We start from the raw sequence: 19031 nt of genomic DNA, 5'->3' as shown, positions 1-19031 counted from the left end.
AAACAGGGAATTCATTATAATTTTGCATATTAATTACAATGGATCATGTAAGATTCTATTTTACTGGCTTAATTCCATGAATACTTGTAGAGGATCAATAACTGGAGGACAGGTCCTTGCTGCAGCTTTTGCTGAAGCTCAGACATAGAAATGTTTGCAGCTGCTGGTGGTGGGACATTCACAGGGAGTTTCTGGAGATAAAATTTATTTCCTCAGTCCATTCCCTTCAGGAGGACCCTCCTCTGCTGCCCTTAACTGCAACAAAAGGATCGTGGGTTAGGTGAGTGTTTCCCACTGTTTTATTTGCTTTTCAGATGCTGTGGATTCAGGGAATGTGCCGGTTTTGGACTCTCAGAGCAGCGGAAACAGCAGAGTTTGAACTCAATGATTGAGAGCTTACTGCCTGGAGGAATCTTTGGAATGTCTCAGTCCTGAAGTAATTGCTGTGTGTCCTCTCACTCCCACGCTGATCTTATGTGTTGGCATACCCGTGGACCCTGAGCAATGTATTTTCTGTGGCTCAGGGAAGTGACTCGTTAAAGTTGGAGCCTGTGTATTGAATTACTCTCCCATCCGTGAGGATGTACGACCGACCTCTGCAACAGATGTTCCTACAACTTTTATTTTCAATAAAGTTTCTGTGATGTCCCTTCAAAGACATTACTCTAGAGAAGTTTTTTTTCTGGAATTCAGCCTGGGTTTGGTGGGGTTTTTTTTGTTTTTCTTTTAGGTGTATTTCCATTATATGCATCAGAATTCACTTTTCCCGCGTAGGTGGGAGATTGCACAGACCTTTCCCGGCTTTCCTGGCTGCAGATCAATGAGCATCAGCTTCCCCATGGAACAGTGAGAGCACCAAACCTGTCTGAGCTCCAGGAGCGTTCGGACCACGCTCCCAGGGACAGGCTGGGACTGTCGGGGTCTGTGCAGGGAGGGAGTTGGACTCGATGATCTCTGTCCTTCCAAATCAGCAGATTCTGACAATTGTCCGCTGACCAAACATTAATAGGAGGCTCTTGGCAACTACTAAAAGATCCGAATAAACACCTTATTCTACTCCAACCCACCATGTAAGTGCACTGTGAAAAGGCACTCGGAAAGCCCCGCGGGCTCAGCGCAGTGCCCAGAGCCTGCCCGGGCCGTGCCCGGCGCTGCCGCGACACCGGCGCGTCCCCGCCCCGCGGAGCCGGGGCCGGGCCCGGGGCGGGGCGGCGCGGCCGGGCCGGGCAGGAAGATGGCGAACGTGCAGCTGGAGTTCCAGGCCAGCGCGGGCGAGGCGGACCCGCAGAGCCGCCCGCTGCTCGTGCTGGGGCAGCTGCACAACCTGCACCGCCTGCCCTGGGCGCAGCTGCGGGGGAAGCTGCAGCCGCGGGTCACCGAGGAGGTGAGGCCGCGCCGCGGGTCCGCGCCCCCTCAGAGCCCGGCAGCGCCCGCGGGGCTCCCGCGCCGCGTGTCCGCCCGGCCCAGCGGCCTCGCGGGGGCTGCGCGGCCCCGGCCCTGGGCCCGGCCCCGAGCGCCGCTGTGCCCCGGGCAGCCCCCGGGCCGGGCCGGGCCGGGCCGAGCCTGTTGCTGCGGCGGGGCCGCCCGGGCAGCCGCTCCCGCAGCCCTTGTGCCCACCCCGGCCGGGGAAAGGCGCTTTGCCCTCTCTGAGGGATCAGGGGGCGGCTGCAGTGAGCGCTGGGAGCCCCCTCCCCGCCCGCCGCCACTGCGGTGGGAGCTGCGGACCTGTTTGTTTAGTGGCGGTGATGGCTTGTGGTAGAATGATAAACGTTTTGCATTGCGGCTTTTAGGTCGCTAGATGTTTGGCAGGGGTTTTTATACAGGGCTCCCCAGTGTCTTAAGACAATATTTACCCTTCTTGGTTTTATTTGTTTTTAATTAAATTGCTATGTGAAATAATAATCCGGAGCTAGTAAATCATTCCTCGTATTTATCGCTAGGAAAACTGTCTCAAGTTAAGAAAGCTCTGAACCAGCCTGTGCACTAAACAGTGTGGTTTTAGATTGTAATTCATACGGCTTAAAGCAGATGCTTGTAATGGAAAGTACGTTTCCATTTCCTGGTTAATGAACAGGTTTGTCAAATTTCCTGTTTCTCTTCACTCCAGAGCTTGTTGTGCACAATTTCTTTGTTTCCAACACCTAAACCCCTGTCATTAAAAAGTGCCTAAATCCAGCAGGAGTGAGGTGGGAAGGAAAGCCTGGCACAGCTCTTTGTCTTTAAACGCTTCTTTTCTCCCCAGATCTGGCAGTCAGCTCTGAGCACGCTGAACCCCAACCCCACGGACAGCTGCCCCCTGTACCTGAACTATGCCACGGTGGCCGCGCTGCCGTCCAGGGTCAGCCGGCACAACAGCCCGTCCGCGGCGCAGTTCGTCACCCGCCTGGTCAGGAACTGCCTGCCCGGGGGGGTCCACAGATGCATTGTTGTAAGTGCCTCTGGAAATGCTGCTGGTGAAACGTCTGGCGAGTGTTTTCTCGACTTTTCCGGGTTGTAGCTGTCTCCAAGGAGACTGGAGGTGGACAAGTTTGACTGATATAATTGCACTGACATGAGTGGGTTTGCACTGGCATGTAGGCAAGACCTGACGGTAATGCCTTGTGCATGCTCAAGCACATTAGGAGGAGGAAATTAAGGCTGGATTCAGATGGAACATCTTCAACCAGGAATGCCCATGCAAAATGAGCTATTAGTGGCTTTTTTCGAACTAGGATTTGGGATGTCAGCACATGCTTCAGGAGGCTGATGTAGCCTGAGTGGAGGGTGTTATGTCTGTATCACAGAACCCATGAGAGGTGCCTTGCTTGTGTTGTTCAGTGAGTTTTAAAAGTCTTGATACAGATAATGCTCCAGTGTGAGTCCTTTGCAGCACTAGCTCTTGGACTTCTTTGGTCATCTTCTATACAAGCCTGATGAATTTATTTGTTTCTGTGGGTTCTCCAGTTAATATCAGATTTGTGGGTTGTTGGAGAAGACTCAAGTCAGTGTCAGTGACAAAAATTAGTAGTCTTCACTTGGAAAACTTATTTGCAAGAGTAATAACTCTACTTAATTTTTACCCTTTGAAAATGTTTAACTGAAGCCGCTTTCAATTGGTAATTTCTATAGTGAACTTCTAAAAAATAATCTACCGGTTAATGAACTTCTGTGTTAATCCTAGCCACATTCTCATACAATTTCTGCCTTCACAGTCTCATAGAATTTCTGTCATTTTCACTTTTGTTTTGAGCACGTTTTGGTGATTCCTGTGCCTTTTTTGGTCCTGATCTGTAGGCTAACCTGTGTTAATTGCACTGGTATAATTACAGCAGTCCAGCTCCCTTAGAAGGATGAACTAATTGCAGCAGTGTAACTCATTCCAAACGGGAAACGAACTGGACCAGTTCACTGGGGTACTTTCACACTGCCTCTCTGTCCATGCAGAACACCATGAATGAGCTTCTCTTGGGCAATGTTATTTCCCACCCAGCTCCTTTTCCCCTCTGCCCCAGTGGCAGCCCAGATCCTTTAGGTGCAGCCTGCACGGGGTGCAGTGTGACGTGTTTGCTGCTGTTGCAGATGGTGTGCGAGCGCTCCGAGGTCTTCGCCTCCGCCTGTGCCCTGGCCAGGGCCTTCCCCCTGTTCACACACCGCTCCAGCGCCTCCAGACGCACAGAGAAGAAAACTGTGACTGTGGAATTCTTCCTGGTTGGCCAAAACAACGGACCAATGGAAGTGGCAACCCTCAAAGTAAGATTTTGGGGGCTTTCTGTCACCTTTTCCTTCAGTTTGTTGCATGTGCAAATGCATCTGTCTCCAGCTGCCTCTGGAATAGGTGTTGTGTAATTATCGTAGCTCAGGGTTCCTTGGAGCTGATCAGTTCACAGCATCTGTGAGTGGAAATACTGAACAGATGATTGCAGCAGATGCTGAGGATGTTACTCAGAATTTACATTTCAGGGGTGGAAAACACCAAACAAAGATTTTCTTTCACAAAGAAAATATCTCCTCTCTCATGTGTATCACAGATGCAGACTCTGGTTTTAGCCTTTAATATAACACTGCTTTTGGTGTGTGGGCTCTCACTTTTTTCTACCCAGGCAAAAGCTGTGTGTGCCTGGGCAGGTGAATATCACAGTGATGTCACTAAAAGTCACTTAACAGGCATCACACATGGCCTCTGCTATTTCTGCCTGATGCACCTCTTTGGCTGAGTTTTTCTGGCAGAACTGTGCCCACAAACAAGACCCTAAGAAACAAAACAGCTTGGAGATGAGCTGTACATGACAGTGAAATATGTCCAAATCATCTTTCAATGGCAGCAAATCAAAGACTGTTTCCCGTGTTTGACTGTTGCAGAGAGGAAATTCCACATCAGGTAAATGTTGGCATGCCAGGTCATTCCTCTTCAAGATCCATAAGCTTAAAAGCTCTTCCAAGATTTGCAGTTGATCTATGAGGGAGCTCCCTGTTCAGTGCTCCAAGTTCTGTGCTTTAGTACAGATGGATATTTCCTCAGCTGATCAGTCAGTGAGGTTACAGAAATCCCTTAAAAGTTTTGGCAATGGATTTGATAAAGGGTATGGTGTTGCTGCATTTGAAATTCACAGAATTACAGCTTTAGGGTTTTGGTTTTTTTCAGTGTCTTTTCCTCTGTGCTTGGTCTTTACTCTGTGAACTGATTTAGCCCCAGAAAATGGTGCCAGCCCAGTTTTCAGCAAGGTGGCAAAGACAGGCGTGCTGAGAGTACAACTCTTGATCACTCCATTTTTCCATGCCCCAAATCAGAAAAAGCATAGGTGGTGTCAAAAATAGTTCCTTCAGATAGGTAGATTCCAAACCACTTGGGTTATTTTTAACTTCAAAACAAAGCTGCAATTATTTCTACCTCCCGTTTTTCCCCTTGATGTCAATGCCAAAAATATTACTGGCTTCCTCTTAGCTGAGTTTGCACCCCTTAAATTCAGCCAGCACCAGACAGCTAATGCAGAGCATGGAAGGGGCATGTGGTAAGACATTTTTATCTAAACCTCTCCCTTGGCATGTTGTATTTTACACCTAGTGCATTGTACAGGGTATTTTATGGTGAGGACTAGCAGGGATTGTCAGAGCTTTGCAAGATTAAAGGCTGCCATTATCCAGGTTCTCTGGAGCACTCTGGAAACACAAACACAGGCACAGCTTATTTCTGGAAGTCATGCTGCTCCCCTGGGGCTTGGCCTTGGGGTTAGAGCACCTCCTTTTACCTGCATGGCCCTAACAGGGAATCACTCCAGACAGAGCTTGGCTCCTGAGGAGGTCCTTGCCCCTTCAGGGACAGTAAAGCAATCAGAAGTAATTGCAGGGAATTGGGCACCTTTCCAAAGCAAGCCAAGGTTTAGGAGTGTGCTGGGATACAAATGTATGGAGTCCTTAGGCTGGTCTGGCCAAGCCAAACTTCAGATACCTCAGCATGAGTGAGTGAGTGTCCAACACCTCAGATTCCTGTGGAACCCATCTTGACTCACCCTTGTGCTGTGTGTGGTCCTCAGTGTAGTGTGGCTACTGGAAAGCTTGCACAAAGTTTCCTTCCCCCAGGTCTTAGAGCTTCAAGTTGTTAGTTCATGGGAGTTAAAAGTTGAAGCTTGGTGTCTGGTGTCTTCATTTTGCCAGGGGGATCCTTCTGTAAGGAAACAGCCTTGTCTGCTTGACCATTTTGATTCTGTCCACTCTTGCTTAGATAAGTTTTTGCTCGGTCCAGGTGAGGGTCAGTCCATATTGCCACAGAAATCAGAGAACAGTGCATGTTTTACACAAACATGGAATATTCCAGTTTCCCTAGGAGCCTGCCATATAGAATTCTCACAGCAGTAATCTTTATTTCCCTCAGCCACTCTGCTGCCCTGTACAAACTCTGCAGTTTCCCATGTTGCAGATTACACAATCTCTGCAAGTTTCCAACCCCAGCAGCCCATAAGCTCATTGTGACTTCCTGAATTAGCTGCCTCTTATCTTTCTTTCCTCCATTTCACATTGCCTTCTTGGTCTCCCTTTGGTAATGGAGAAAGATACTAATTTTGCAACACCAGTTCGCTCAGCAAAAGAATACAGTTGCTTAGAAATTAAAGCACGTAGTAAAATAAGCTGGACACGTACAAAAATAATGGTGAGCTTGGCTGACATTGTTTAACTGTGCCAGTGGTGGTGGCAGTTAAGCATTAACATGCTCCAGAGGAACCACAGGTGTGGTGTTGGCTGCAGGGGGATAAATGCAAAGCTGTGGCAAGGCCCAGCCCCTCTCAGTGCCCTGCTTGTGTTTCAGTGCCTGGCCAGTGCCACCGAGGGGGTCCGGCTGGCCGCGCGCATCGTGGACACCCCGTGCAGTGAGATGAACACTGACGCCTTCCTGGAGGTTGGTCATGCCCCTGATGAGTGGTAATTGCTAATTGGAGCTCTAGACTGCTGTAATCAAGCCCTGGTGCTGCTGTTTCTCAGTGCAAGCTGTGTGTCAGCAGGGGGAAGAAAATCCAGCTGGGGTGCTCAGGCTCTGCCTTTGGCCTTTCAGGTTTCACAGAACTGTGCAGAGCTGGAAGGGGGCAGAGTTTACAGCTTGGAGTAGGGCACTGGGAAGCTGAAAAAATGAGTTCCTCATTTGGTCACAGCCCTGGATTCTTGTCTTAAACCTGATGGTGACCAGAGTTACTGAAATCATGGGACAGCTGACATATTTCCAAACGAGTTTTATCATAAAGATCTGGAAAGCTGTTGAGAATGAAATTATTCCTGTCCTATTACATCATGATCCAATAGAGTGAACAGTTGTCCTTTACCTCAGAAGATTTCTTTTACTGGCAGAGTCTAAAGGTCAAATTTATATTTCATGCCATAGTAAGTCAAGGATGTGTCAGTGGAGTTGGGCCATTGGAAAAGCAGCACCACTCCCAAAATTGTGAATGTTTGTATATGTATGCATGCAAAATCACAAAAACCCCTTAACTGGGTACCCATTTGTGTGGAAAGGCACAAAGGTGTCCTCATGATTGACTGACAATGTCCTTTTTTTTGAATTATTAAGGAAATCAAAAAAGTTGGCAAGGATCTTGGGATTACTCCTACCATTATCCGAGATGAGGAGCTGAAGGAAAGAGGCTTTGGAGGTACATCTTGTACACTTTTTTCTCAGCAGATGACTGGAATGTTTTGCCATTGTGATGTTTCATTTGCACATTTTTGAAACTGTTTTATTGCCTGTAGTAATCTAAAAAAATACCCACAGGGGCTCCCTGCAGTCTTTCTTCCCCACAGGTTTAATTCTGTGTTTTCAGGTATCTATGGAGTTGGAAAGGCAGCTCTGCATCCTCCAGCCCTGGCAGTTCTGAGCCACACTCCAGATGGTGCCACACAGACCATTGCCTGGGTGGGCAAAGGGATTGTGTATGACACTGGAGGACTCAGCATCAAGGGAAAGGTACAGAGCCCTTGTTCTGCTGCTGCCTTTGCTCACACTGCTGCTTTCTGATGGAAGCAGTTCAGATAATGTCTGTAGGAAACAAAAGTACCTTTTTATTGAGTTAAATGCTTGCACTCTTGTCCTCCATATGGACACAAACTATCAGGGGAGGAGACCAAATGGGATTCAAGGACCACTGCAGAACAATTCAATAGCAACATGATATTTTGCCCTTTAAATATTGCCTGCTGAAAGGCAGAAAGTAGGAACAAAGATGTTTAATTTCTGCTTTCAAAGATAGAAACCAAACCCATTGGAGTTGGCCTTACAAGTGTGAAACTTGTAAACAACATTTTCTTTAGCAGCCCAGGTTTAGTATTTTTCACTTCCAAGACCACCAATAAGCAGAGGCACATGTTCCTTATTTGTGTTGATGACAGCTGAGCACTGTCAAAACCAGTCTCAGAAGCATCAGAAACACTGGTTCTAGCAGGCATTACTGTGAAATTCTCTTTCAAAGACAAAAAAAAAATTCTGTGGTTCTGTTTAAACAGACTACTATGCCTGGAATGAAGCGAGACTGTGGTGGAGCAGCTGCTATTTTGGGTGCCTTCAAAGCCACTGTAAAGCAAGTAAGTAAAATGTGTTAATTGATATCATGTATCCCAGCACTGCCAAGGAGCTTGGATATATTCCCAGAGACAGAGGCCTGTCTAATCCTGAAGTTCTGACCTACCACTGCTCTTAGTGAGCTTGAGCCACTCTGCTCTTTCTGCTATTTCAGGAAAATATTTCACATCTTTACTGGGATCTTGAGAATTGTGAGAAATTCCTTGAGTGCTGATTTTTTTTTTTAAAGGTCTTCCTTGAATTTCAGAGTTTGTTCTGTGGACTGAGTGGTTTCTGGTTCCTTGAATCAGGTCTATACTTGAGTTATCTGGTGCTGATTTTGTTTAAGCTGTGGGATTTGGGGCAGCTGTTGTCACCTTAGCAAAGAAGGGGATGAGTGACTCTGGGATATGAAGTCTTCCTATATTCCAAGTCCTGTGCCAGGTCTAATATTAACCTAGTGGGTAAATAGCAGCTCTAGTGTCATCAGGAGCTGCTTGTTGGTTTGCTTCTGTGGTCAGAAAGTAGTGGGGGAGCTGAGAGGAAGCCAGGTATTGAAATATGAAGAATTACAAATATTCCTTTTTCACTTTAACAATGCAAGCTGGGGAAAAGTGGCTGCTGCCAATAAAACTCTGCCCTCTCCACAAATCCAGTGATTGAGTCTTGCTGACAGAGCAGCTATTGCCTCCAAGGAGTATCCAAAGTTCAAAAAATATTTACTGCTGCAGATTAATGCATAGATCTGATGGATGCTTTGTCCAGGGGCTGATCAGTGCCAAATTCCCATTTCTCAATAGTCTAGCTCTGTGCCTTGGCCCTAACAGCATGTTTGATGTGGAAAGATTGTAAACTTCACAGTTATCTGCTGAGAATTAAAATTGAAAACAGATTTGTGAGCTGCATCTCAGGCAGAATAACTACCTTGCATAACTAAATCCTGCAGAAAGTTCTGTTAGAGGTGTGCAAGGGACAAGAGCTGGAATGCAGAGCTCTGGGATAGCTATGGGTGGGGGAGATCCTTTCAGTCCTTATTTCCAGAGCAGTTTTGTGTGTGATTGCCTGCACTGAGAGAAGTTCCATCCACAGTCACAGTAGATGTGAGCACCAGTGATCTGTCAGTTCATACACAATCACTGCAGCAGGGAATAAACTGCCAGAGATGTGTTTGGACTGACTGAGCCTGCAGAAATCTTTATATGTAAAAACAAAAGAGTGAACTCACTGCCTCATTTTACAGTCTTGTGTGAGAAGACCTGTAAATGACATCCCTGCAGAAAATATGTTCAGAGGGGGAAGAATTTGTTGTTTCTATTTCAAGCCTTTTTTTTTTATTTTTAAGAATAAAAGAAAGGGGGAAGAGGTTCCACTGAGCTCTGCTTTGTCACAGAGACTGAAGTGGGAAATGTGTGTTGGATAGAAAGCTCAGTGGGAAGAGGGGCAGAGGTTATTTTCCATCTTCATAAAATATCTGCCTGCATGCTGTTCAGCAGTTATACAACATGATTTTAAAAGGCTTTGGATGGCAAAATTAAACAAGTGATTTTTCCTAGAAAGATGCATTTCCTCTATTGTGAGCTTTCCAACACAAGGGAGAAGAGAAAAAAGATTGACTTAAATTTTTGATTTCTGTATTGTTAGCATGATCCTACACGTTAGCATAGTGAATCCTGCTTTTGAGGAGCTGCAGGCAGAATGAGCTTCAGGAAAAGGCAGCTGATACTGGAAATAGATTTTCACTTTTTGACACTAGATTAACAACATGTCTCTCTTGGAGGAGAAAAATGCAGTGCAGTGCAGTGAGGCTGTGAATAGTTGGGTCATGGGGGGAAGGTCCATCTCCAGCAATGCTGTTTGCCCACCATCTGGGCTAGAAACTGGGATTACTTTCTGGCTTGTAAATGCTGCCTGTTATTTTGAAGGGTTTTGATTGATGCCTTTGCCCTTTAGACTTCAGAACATGAGCTGATTCAGCAAGCCCAGATTTCTTCAGCCACAGACTTTTATCAAGAGATTAAGAGCCAGGTTTTCCCCCAGAATTTGATGTTGTTAAGGAGGAACAATGTTTTCATTTGTTAAATGCTGCTGACTCCCTGTCTGTTCCTAGAATCCCTCCACACAATACAACTGCTGTATAAATAACAGAATCGTCATCCATTTTAAAATACCATCCATAACCACATAAGCTCTTGACTTTAAACCAAAATTAAAACATTATGAGATAAAGTAGAAGAGAGGAGGCTAAGGAAAAAAAAACCCCACAACAAAACAGGTTAAAAATGCTCTGTGCCTCCCAGCAAGAATGGCACATTTAAAAAAACCCAACTAACACCCACCCACCTGTCCAAAAACCACACCAGATTTCCTTTGAAAATTGTAGCATTGCTGTCAAGGAGTCTTAATCCCTCACTGATTTCAGTGCCAATAAATCAGCTTGATGTGAATCAAAGCCCTTTCTCCCCTCTGGTTGTTACAGGGGTTTAAGGACAATCTTCATGCTGTTTTTTGTCTGGCTGAGAACGCAGTGGGACCACGTGCAACGAGACCTGATGACATTCATGTTCTTTACTCTGGAAAGTAAGATTGTGTCTATCCCTTTCTCATAAACAGAACAAACATCATTTTTCTGTTAATCTGAGAGCCATGCAGATTGTGAAGCTGTCTATAAATCAGCTTCCCTAAATATTGATAATTGCATTTCAGACATCCATAGTAGTGAGTTTTAAGTGTGCTTAGATTTTCCTGTGGGGTATGTAAATATACATCAAAATACATGGATATCATGAGCTGCACTTCCCTTAAAGCACTCAGAATTTAGGTGGTTTTTGTAGTAGAACCAGTTTTCTGTGTCCATCTGCAGCTGCACTGTGTGACAAAGCAGCAAAGACAGCCCACCAATGGATCAGAACCTGTTTTAAGAACAGATGTTACTTCTTTGGCAGTGATTTGTAGAATCCCAGCATCACACAAGCCCAACAAGTAGAACCTGCCACGAGGGCAGCACTGTCATTTCCCTTTTCCTTGTGTGCTCTGGATGCTTGGAGCTGGGGAGTAGCAGCCCTACAGACTTGCAGAGTCAAATAAGAGCAGCACATGAGGTCTGAGGCTGCTGTCTGAAGTGTTCTAGTCCAGCCAGGTGAGTCCTGACTTGCAGCCTGAAGCAGCCCAGTGTGACATGGCCTGTTTTCCTCCCAGAACTGTGGAAATCAATAACACTGATGCAGAAGGGCGCCTGATCCTGGCTGATGGAGTCGCCTACGCCTGCAAAGACCTTGGGGCTGACATCATTCTGGATATGGCCACTCTCACTGGAGCTCAGGTACAGCACTGCACATTCATTACTCAGCTTCTCTTCTCTTCTTTAGGCAACTTTTTTGCTTTTGCATTCTTAAATTTAAAGTGGTGTTCTGATGACATCAGCAGCTGATGTAAGCAGGCCAGTACTTCATGTTTGCTGTTCAATTTATAATTACCAGAACTGATTTGTTAATAGTGATCAGGATTTTCTTGTCCATGAAATGGCTTCCATTTCATGTCATACACAGAGTGGTACAAGGTACAAATTTAACACTATTATTTTCTAGCACCTGTTCATGTTTCATACAAGGTTATATTGATGAGCAGTGGTGGAAGGTGACTTCTTCCTGATTTTGTCCTTTACCTCATCAGGGAATTGCTACAGGAAAATACCATGCTGCTGTCCTTACCAATAATGAAGAGTGGGAAAAGGCTTGTGTTAAAGCTGGCAGGAACTGTGGAGACTTGGTCCATCCTCTGGTGTACTGCCCTGAGCTCCACTTCAGTGAATTTACCTCTGCTGTAGCTGATATGAAGAATTCTGTAGCAGTAAGATTTCTTTTTTTTTTTTTTTTAATTTCTCTATTACATAAAAATATGTGTTTTGTAGACAGGATAGGAACTGAGCAGGGCCACCCTGCTGCTAGGGACTAAGTCAAGGATTTACAGTAAAGTTGGTTTGTAAGACTGTTCTGGGGCCATTTGTTAAGCTTTATATGAAATTTGTGTACCTGTCTTTCCTCTAGGCAGAATGAACCATTTACATTTTCTCTGTTGGTGAGACCAACTCTATTTTTATTGCTCCCACAGGACAGAGACAACACCCCCAGCTCCTGTGCTGGGCTCTTCATTGCCTCCCACATCGGCTTCGACTGGCCGGGGGTGTGGGTGCACATCGACATCGCTGCTCCCGTGCACGCCGTGAGTGTCCTGCCCTGCTGGGCAGCACAGCTGGGCAACAGCTGGGGAAACACAGCTGGGGAAACAGACCTGGGCAACACAGCTGGGCAACAGCTGGGGAAACACAGCTGGGGAAACAGACCTGGGCAACACAGCTGGGGAAACAGACCTGGGCAACACAGCTGGGCAACACAAACAGACCTGGGCAACACAGCTGGGGACACAGACCTGGGCAACACAGCTGGGCAGCACAGCTGGGGAACACATCTGGGAAATACACCTAGGAAACACACCTGGGGAAGCACACCTGGGGAAACACAGCTGCTGCTGCTGCCTGTGTTGGGTCCATCCAGTTCAGAGGGACAGAAAGAGGTGGAGAAGGGTCCTTTAGAAAAGCACTGGCTCCTCTCTGTTGTGAGTTTCTTGGTTTGGTACAGTTTCATCTGTTCGTATTTTTCGTTTTGGTTTTAAGATATTTTAACAGCCACTTTAATCAGTGACATCTTTATCATTGTGAGCATTGACATCTTGCCTGGTCTCTGTTCATGGCAATAATCCCAGCCTTCCATTTTCAACCATGTTGTTTTAAGATGAATGACCAGAATTGATCATCCTTCCAAAAATATGTTCCCTTTGGTGGAACTTGTGTATATTCTTTTTTTTTCCCCTAAAACCCAAGCCAATTCACTCCACTTGCTTCTTTTTTTTTTAAACCCAGTTTATTCAGCTCATATTCCAAATCCAGGCTCAGGCTGGGTGGGAGATCCCCTGCCCTGAACAATGCTGGCCTCTCTCCACCCACAAGTCAGTGGGAGCTCTGTTCCCGTGTGTTGGTTTAATCCAGCTGGGACAGATTCCAGTGGCAGTGAGGATCCAGCAGCACAGAGCAGGGGCTGGCAGAGGTTGCTGGCCACCACAGCTCTTGTTGTATCAGTAGCCAAATTAAAACAACCCAGCTCCTCCAAGTGTGAACTGTGTGGTTTTGGTTTTGTTCTAGGGTGAACGAGCTACTGGCTATGGTGTGGCTTTGTTGCTGTCCCTGTTTGGAGGGGCCTCTGAGGACCCTTTGCTGAACCTGGTGTCCCCCCTGGGCTGCAATGGGGACTGTCCCCCTGAGGAGATGGAGAGGGACTCCAAGAGACGGCGCCTGGTTTGACACAGCCCCAGCCCTGCTGGGCCCTGGGCTTACCTCACTTTGCACTGATCTGCTCTCAAGCAATGAAATATCACACGTCAGAAATTCCCTTTTTTTTTATTATCATGATAAGATTTATTACTTGTTTCTGATAAAAACAGCCTGATGTATTGTTTAGTTTGGTTTTTTTTAAATTATTGGTGCACACAGTTGCTGAACAATATCAGTGGTGCAGAGTCCAGGCTCAACTAACTATATCAGGAAGAGGCCAAGTCCTCCTCTGAGCTCCTCACAAAACCTAACTAAGTGCATTAATGCATGAGAAGCTCTCTCTAGTCTGAAGAAGCAACTGCAGCTATAGCTTACAAAGCCTTCTGAATTAATTATTATATGTGAGGTTTTATCAGACATTTCTGCAGGCAGGCCCCACTACATCTCAGAACACAGGAGGAAGAAAACTCTGTAGAGTTGGCTTATTCAGAGACAGTTTAGCTTAGCAGCAAAGGAGATGTAATGAGAAAAGGCCTATAGGTGCTGTTTCTGCATGTTTTAATGTTCTTCTGACCAGTAAAATCAGCAAGAAGGGTTCAGAACATATGTCTATGTAATTGTTTCCCATACAAATTACAGAATGTATTCATGTTAAATGAGGAAAACAATAGAGGGACTGTGATTGAGTAAAATCAGTTTACAAAGCAGAGTGGCATCTTGCCACTTAATAAATTTATTATTAAAGAAGCTTACATATCCCATGTGGTGTTTTGTGGTGTTATTTACATTTCTGAGAACACTGAGTGCTCCAAACCCTTGTGTACAACATCATCACCCTGCTCACATTCCTTTTCCCAGCACTCAGACAGAGCTGAGGGAGGAACAGCTTGCAGCAAGTGCTTTGGGGCAGTCCTGCAGAGCTTTGTGATTCCCTTCATTTGATTCAGCAGCACTCAGGGTGCTCAGTGTGAGTTTCTGTACAGCCACAGGGACACCCACAGGAAGTGACTGGTCCCAGCTGATGTCATGGCAGTGACAGGGCTGGGAACAGAGAGCCCCAGTCCCTGTCCTGGGCTCCAGAGCAGCCTCTGGAAGCATTTCCTGGCTCCAGCAGCCTCAGTGGTGAGAAATCCCCCCCAGCACCCCCCTGGCTGCTCTCCAGGCAGGGATTGTCCCTTTCCCTGGAGAACTGGGGTTGGTTTTAGCTGGAGTTCCAACACTGAGGGGCACCAAGAACTTTTTGATTAAAGACTTCTTGGAAAGCTTCATGCAGAGGGAGAAGGATGTGTTTCATTCTGATTGTGTGGCCCTATTTGATAGACAAAATGTAACTTAAAAAAAACTGCAACCCCAGAACTCCCTTACTTCCTGTATTTGTTTCTCCCTTGCTGTTCTGGCTCCCTGCTCCACCTGGGTTTTTAGAAATTTGTGTCTGAATGAGTTCTGCCCTTGGTAATTCTCAACACTTGGTGTAAAGCACTACCTGGTAGCAGAAACTGCTGTGGGAAATGTGTTGATGAAGTTATTTTTATTACAGACATTGAAGCAAATAGTAACATGTTCTAATTTCAATGCTCAGATCATCTTCAATCTCCATCTTGTAGAAGTATTCTTCAAATTAATCAATTCTTATTTTGAAATGTAGGGTTTTGCCATATTTTTACATAAAAAGTGGCCTGTGGCTTTATGGCTTTGAGGCTCAATTCTGATGCTATTCACTGAATGCTAACAGAGAAGTTTGATTTTCATGGCTGATTATCATATTCTTCAATTTTGCTGTGTCTCAAGGCATATAATTCTGCTGGATTTAATTTGGAAGGCACTTAATAGAGGCCATTTTTAAAACTAAGTACCTCATATTAAAGAAATCTATTAAGAAAAACTTGAAAAGCAAATTAAATGTTTGGGAAATCAAAACCTGAAAACCAGCTGAACTTTGCTAAAGGACAGTAAAATAAATGAATTCAACACCTAATAATAAAAAAAGTCTGATGCTTCCTGTGCATCAGAGATACAAAATAAAAATCAAGGCTCTTTCAAATCTGTAATAAAATCTCTTGCTGTTCCTCATGTACATTATTATTGCCTTCTGTTTTGATAAAAGGTTTATTCTCCAGGGCACAAGCTTTGGGCCTACAGAAGACAGTGATTTGTGAGCTGCATTTGCCAAATAAATTATTCTCTTTCCTCTGTATTTGACAGAGCTTGCCCTGGGATCATTCCCATTAAGCTCACAATGTTTCTTAACCCCTAATGAGTGGAATTTCAGTTCCCTTAGTTTGCTCACCTGTTTCTGGGTGCTGTGCAATTTTAACTCCTGGGTTTGCCCTGAGGCATCCTGGTGTTAGACCTGGAAGCAGTCTTCAACAGGGGAGATCCCAAAACTCTCTTACAAACAGCAAATACATAAAAATTAATCTGTCAGGTCATTACCAAAACAAGAATAAGCCCATGCTGAGCAGCAGAGCTGGAATTTGTCCCTGCAGCCCCTGGGGTGAGCAGGTTCCAGAAGCCCCCCTGACCCTGTGTCCCAACATCTCTGACACAGAAAATTCCCTGGTGGGGAAGAGCAGGAATTATTTACAGGAAACACTTCCAGGCACCAGGGCTTCGACCTCTGGGTTTAGATCTGCACTTGAAGTGTGTTCTGGCACCACTTTAGCAACTTTAAACAGCAACACTCCCACGCTGGGCAGGGAGCACCTGCAGAGCCCTGCAAGCCCTGGGCAGCCCCTCACAGGTACCTCAGAGCCTTGGGGACCCCCAAACCCCGGGTTCCCAGGGGTCCTCCCCTCCTCAGCTGCCTCCCAAGCAGGCACAGGATTACAGAGCCTGGGAGGTGCCTCCTGGTCCTTTGTGGGTCTTAGAGCTTAAACCTCTGCAGCTGGGAGCCCAGCACCTTTAAAAGGAGGATGGTAACCAGGAGCTCATGCAGCTCTTCAGATCTCCTCATTTCCTCCTTGGGGCTGTGCTGCTGTTCCCAGGATGGCCCAGTGGGAGCTGACAGGGAGCAGGAGAGTTAAGCATTGTCTCTGCCATGGTCCAGACCATCCCTGTGGGCAGCAGTTTGCTGTGAAACGTGTGACAGACCTGGGAGCACAAGGCTGGTCTGTTGGTCTGCTTGTTAAAGTGAAGCTGGTGCTCAGTCAGGGCAAACCTGTCTGTGATGTGCTCAGCCTGTAAACCTTGCTGCAGGCAGGGCCTGTGCTGCCTTTGCTGTGTTTTGCCTGAGGAAATTCAGCAAATTATCCCATTTTGGCACTGTGCTCTCTGAACTGGGAACTGGCAACAGACCTGCTGCTCCAGAAAGATGCATTTGGGCAAAACAATAGTTGGGAATTAAGTTGTGCTGGGCACTTCTGACCCTGGGAAGGTGCAGTAGGGATTTGGGCTCCCTCTGGGTGTGCTGGACCTTACCTGTAGCCTCTGGATTGGAGCTGAGTGTGGAGAGATCAACAGCCCTGCTGTCCCTGGGGCCTGTGAGAGAGGGAGCATGGAAATCCCATCCTGTTTGTGTGTGGACAAACTTCTGCAAAAAGCAGTTTTTTGGAAAATAGTCTTTGGGACATCTAGACAAGCACCTGTGTTCCAAGGTTGTTCAGGTGGGTCAGGGCATGTTTTATTTTCTAGTTACCTGTGCACAAAGCTGCTACTGACCCCATTTGCTCCAGCTGGAGCAGCATCCATACAGGCAAAGGGCCCTCCTGTACTGCACTGCCCTCACCCTGAAGCTGCACAAGGGCACACCAGGCAATTAAATTGATTTTTCTCCATTTGCACGTGTAAGGGTTGGAATTAGTGCATCTTCCTCCTCCGTCCCCATTGTGGTTTGTCTCTTGGAAATTCTCTTGCCTTGGTATGTGATGTCTCCTGGGCTCTGGATGGGAAAGCAATAGTTTTCCAAAACTGCTGTGCAGGGATTTTTATTTTTCCCTTTCATGTTTTCTTTCAAACACTTCTCTTACACAAAACCCACAGAGAGAGTTCCAGGCAGCGTCCACCCATATGAAACCAGACATTTTTTTCCACAATCTTTTTATAGATTTGATAATATTTAACTCGGCATGTATTAAAAATGTATGGAGTACATAAAATTCATTATAAATGTCACCAAACGGGCCAATGGCTTTTTAATATCACTGCCACAAGACTGTATTTTAACCTATTTCCTGTCTGGATCCATTCCAGTGGCAATTCCAGGAGGGGAATATATTTAGTCTATATTTACTTAGTCTGTTTAACTTTCAGTTAGTGTCTTTGGCTGATCCCGTGGCCGTGCTATTTTGGGATGATTTATACAATATTTACATTAAATTCTGCTAATATTTCCTTGCCTCTTGAAGTTGGATTACACTATTTACATCTCAAAGGCCCAAGTTGGAGAAATAAGCAGCTGTTCCAGGCACCAGAGAGACTTTAGTGTAGGGGAGGCTGCCAGCAATGAGACCATGAGTCTGAAATACTCGTGGAGGAATTATTTAGGATTGGACCAGTCCTCCATGAAGGAATCATGGAATGGTTTGGGTTGGAAGGGACTTTAAAGACTGCCTGGATCCAAACCTCCTGCCATGGTCCCAGGCTGCTCCCAGCCCTGTCCAGCCTGGCCTGGGACACTCCAGGGATCCAGGGGCAGCCTCAGCTTCATTGGAAAACCAACTCCAGGTGTGAGGTGCTTCCCTCACAGGGAAGAATTTCTTCCCAATACCTAAACAAATCTGCCCTTTTCCAACTTGAAGCCATTTCCCCTTGTCCCAAGTCCCTTTCCAGTTCTCTTGGGGTCCCTTTAGGCTCTGGAAGGGGCTCTGAGATTTCCCTGGAGCCTTTTCTTCTCCTGGCTGAACAACCCCAGCTCTCTCAGCCTGTCCTCACAGGAGAGGAGCTCCAGCCCTCAGAGCATCTTTAGGGCCTCCTCTGGACTTGCTCCAGCTTATCCATGTCTGGGGATCAGAGGGAATTCCCCTCGTGTCTGCAGAGGTGGAGCAAAGCCCCCAGCTGAAGGCAATGGATGAAGAGTCTCACTCTGGTCCTTCTGTGCTGTGGCAGGAGGAGCAGGACAATGGTCCTGAGCTGTGTGATTGAGCTTTTACAAAGAGAAACCTTCAAATCACAGTTTGGATGCTGAGGTCATATCCCTTAATTTAAAAAAAATTAAAAATTGGATTTATAACAAAAATTAAGACAAAAATATATTCAGCATCACTTAACTGCAAACATGCATCACAGTTGGAGGGGAAAACATTCCTCCCTGCATAAATGGAAATTTACCTTCAGGATTGACCTGTGCAGTCATGAAGCAGCAACTGGATGAGATCAAAGTGCACAGAGCCAACCTCCCTCAATCCCAACAATATTTGGCAGAACAAATGATTCTCCTGCACTGAAGGCACAATGTAATTTAGTGGCCCAGGGAAAAAATCCAAACTGTGAAAATATTTGACAGCTACTGTTCTCTAGAAACCAAATTAGCTGGAATTTTGGTCTATAATTATTCTCAGAGGAATCTACAGATTTTTAAATATAGGAGATGGTTCCAACAGACATTCTTAATGGCTTGAAACTCTGGAAGCAAATCTTGCTTTGAAAGCCAGTGAAACTTTAGGATGAATAAATATTTTTTTTCTTTTTACTCAATTTAGTTCTCATTTTCAAGTCCATGAATTGTCTGCAGTTCATGAACAAAATGTTTCAAGT

The 19031-nt window shown here is 45.8% G+C and overlaps 1 protein-coding gene across 1 annotated transcript; it reads left to right on the top strand.

Moving 5' to 3' along the window:
- Positions 1-1186: 1186 nt before the first annotated feature.
- On the top strand, positions 1187-14101 carry NPEPL1 (aminopeptidase like 1). The gene is made up of 12 exons (XM_054644228.2): positions 1187-1384; positions 2243-2428; positions 3559-3729; positions 6281-6370; positions 7034-7115; positions 7284-7426; positions 7963-8040; positions 10494-10594; positions 11213-11336; positions 11687-11863; positions 12125-12235; positions 13212-14101. Exons 1-12 carry the CDS (start codon positions 1235-1237, stop codon positions 13368-13370), a joined length of 1572 nt encoding a protein of 523 aa, XP_054500203.1. The 5' UTR covers positions 1187-1234; the 3' UTR covers positions 13371-14101.
- The last annotated feature ends 4930 nt before the right edge of the window (positions 14102-19031 follow it).

Source organism: Agelaius phoeniceus, chromosome 17, assembly GCF_051311805.1.
Source record: "Agelaius phoeniceus isolate bAgePho1 chromosome 17, bAgePho1.hap1, whole genome shotgun sequence".
Classification (NCBI taxonomy): Eukaryota; Metazoa; Chordata; class Aves; order Passeriformes; family Icteridae; genus Agelaius; species Agelaius phoeniceus.
This window is presented reverse-complemented; position numbering and strand designations above follow the sequence as displayed.

Bases quoted from the DNA above. Each gene is read 5' to 3' on its own strand.
- NPEPL1 (XM_054644228.2), top strand. From the start codon at position 1,235: ATGGCGAACGTGCAGCTGGAGTTCCAGGCCAGCGCGGGCGAGGCGGAC. The intron at 1,385-2,242 runs GTGAGGCCGCGC...TTTTCTCCCCAG, and splicing joins AGCCGCGGGTCACCGAGGAG to ATCTGGCAGTCAGCTCTGAG. The intron at 6,371-7,033 runs GTTGGTCATGCC...TGAATTATTAAG, and splicing joins ACACTGACGCCTTCCTGGAG to GAAATCAAAAAAGTTGGCAA.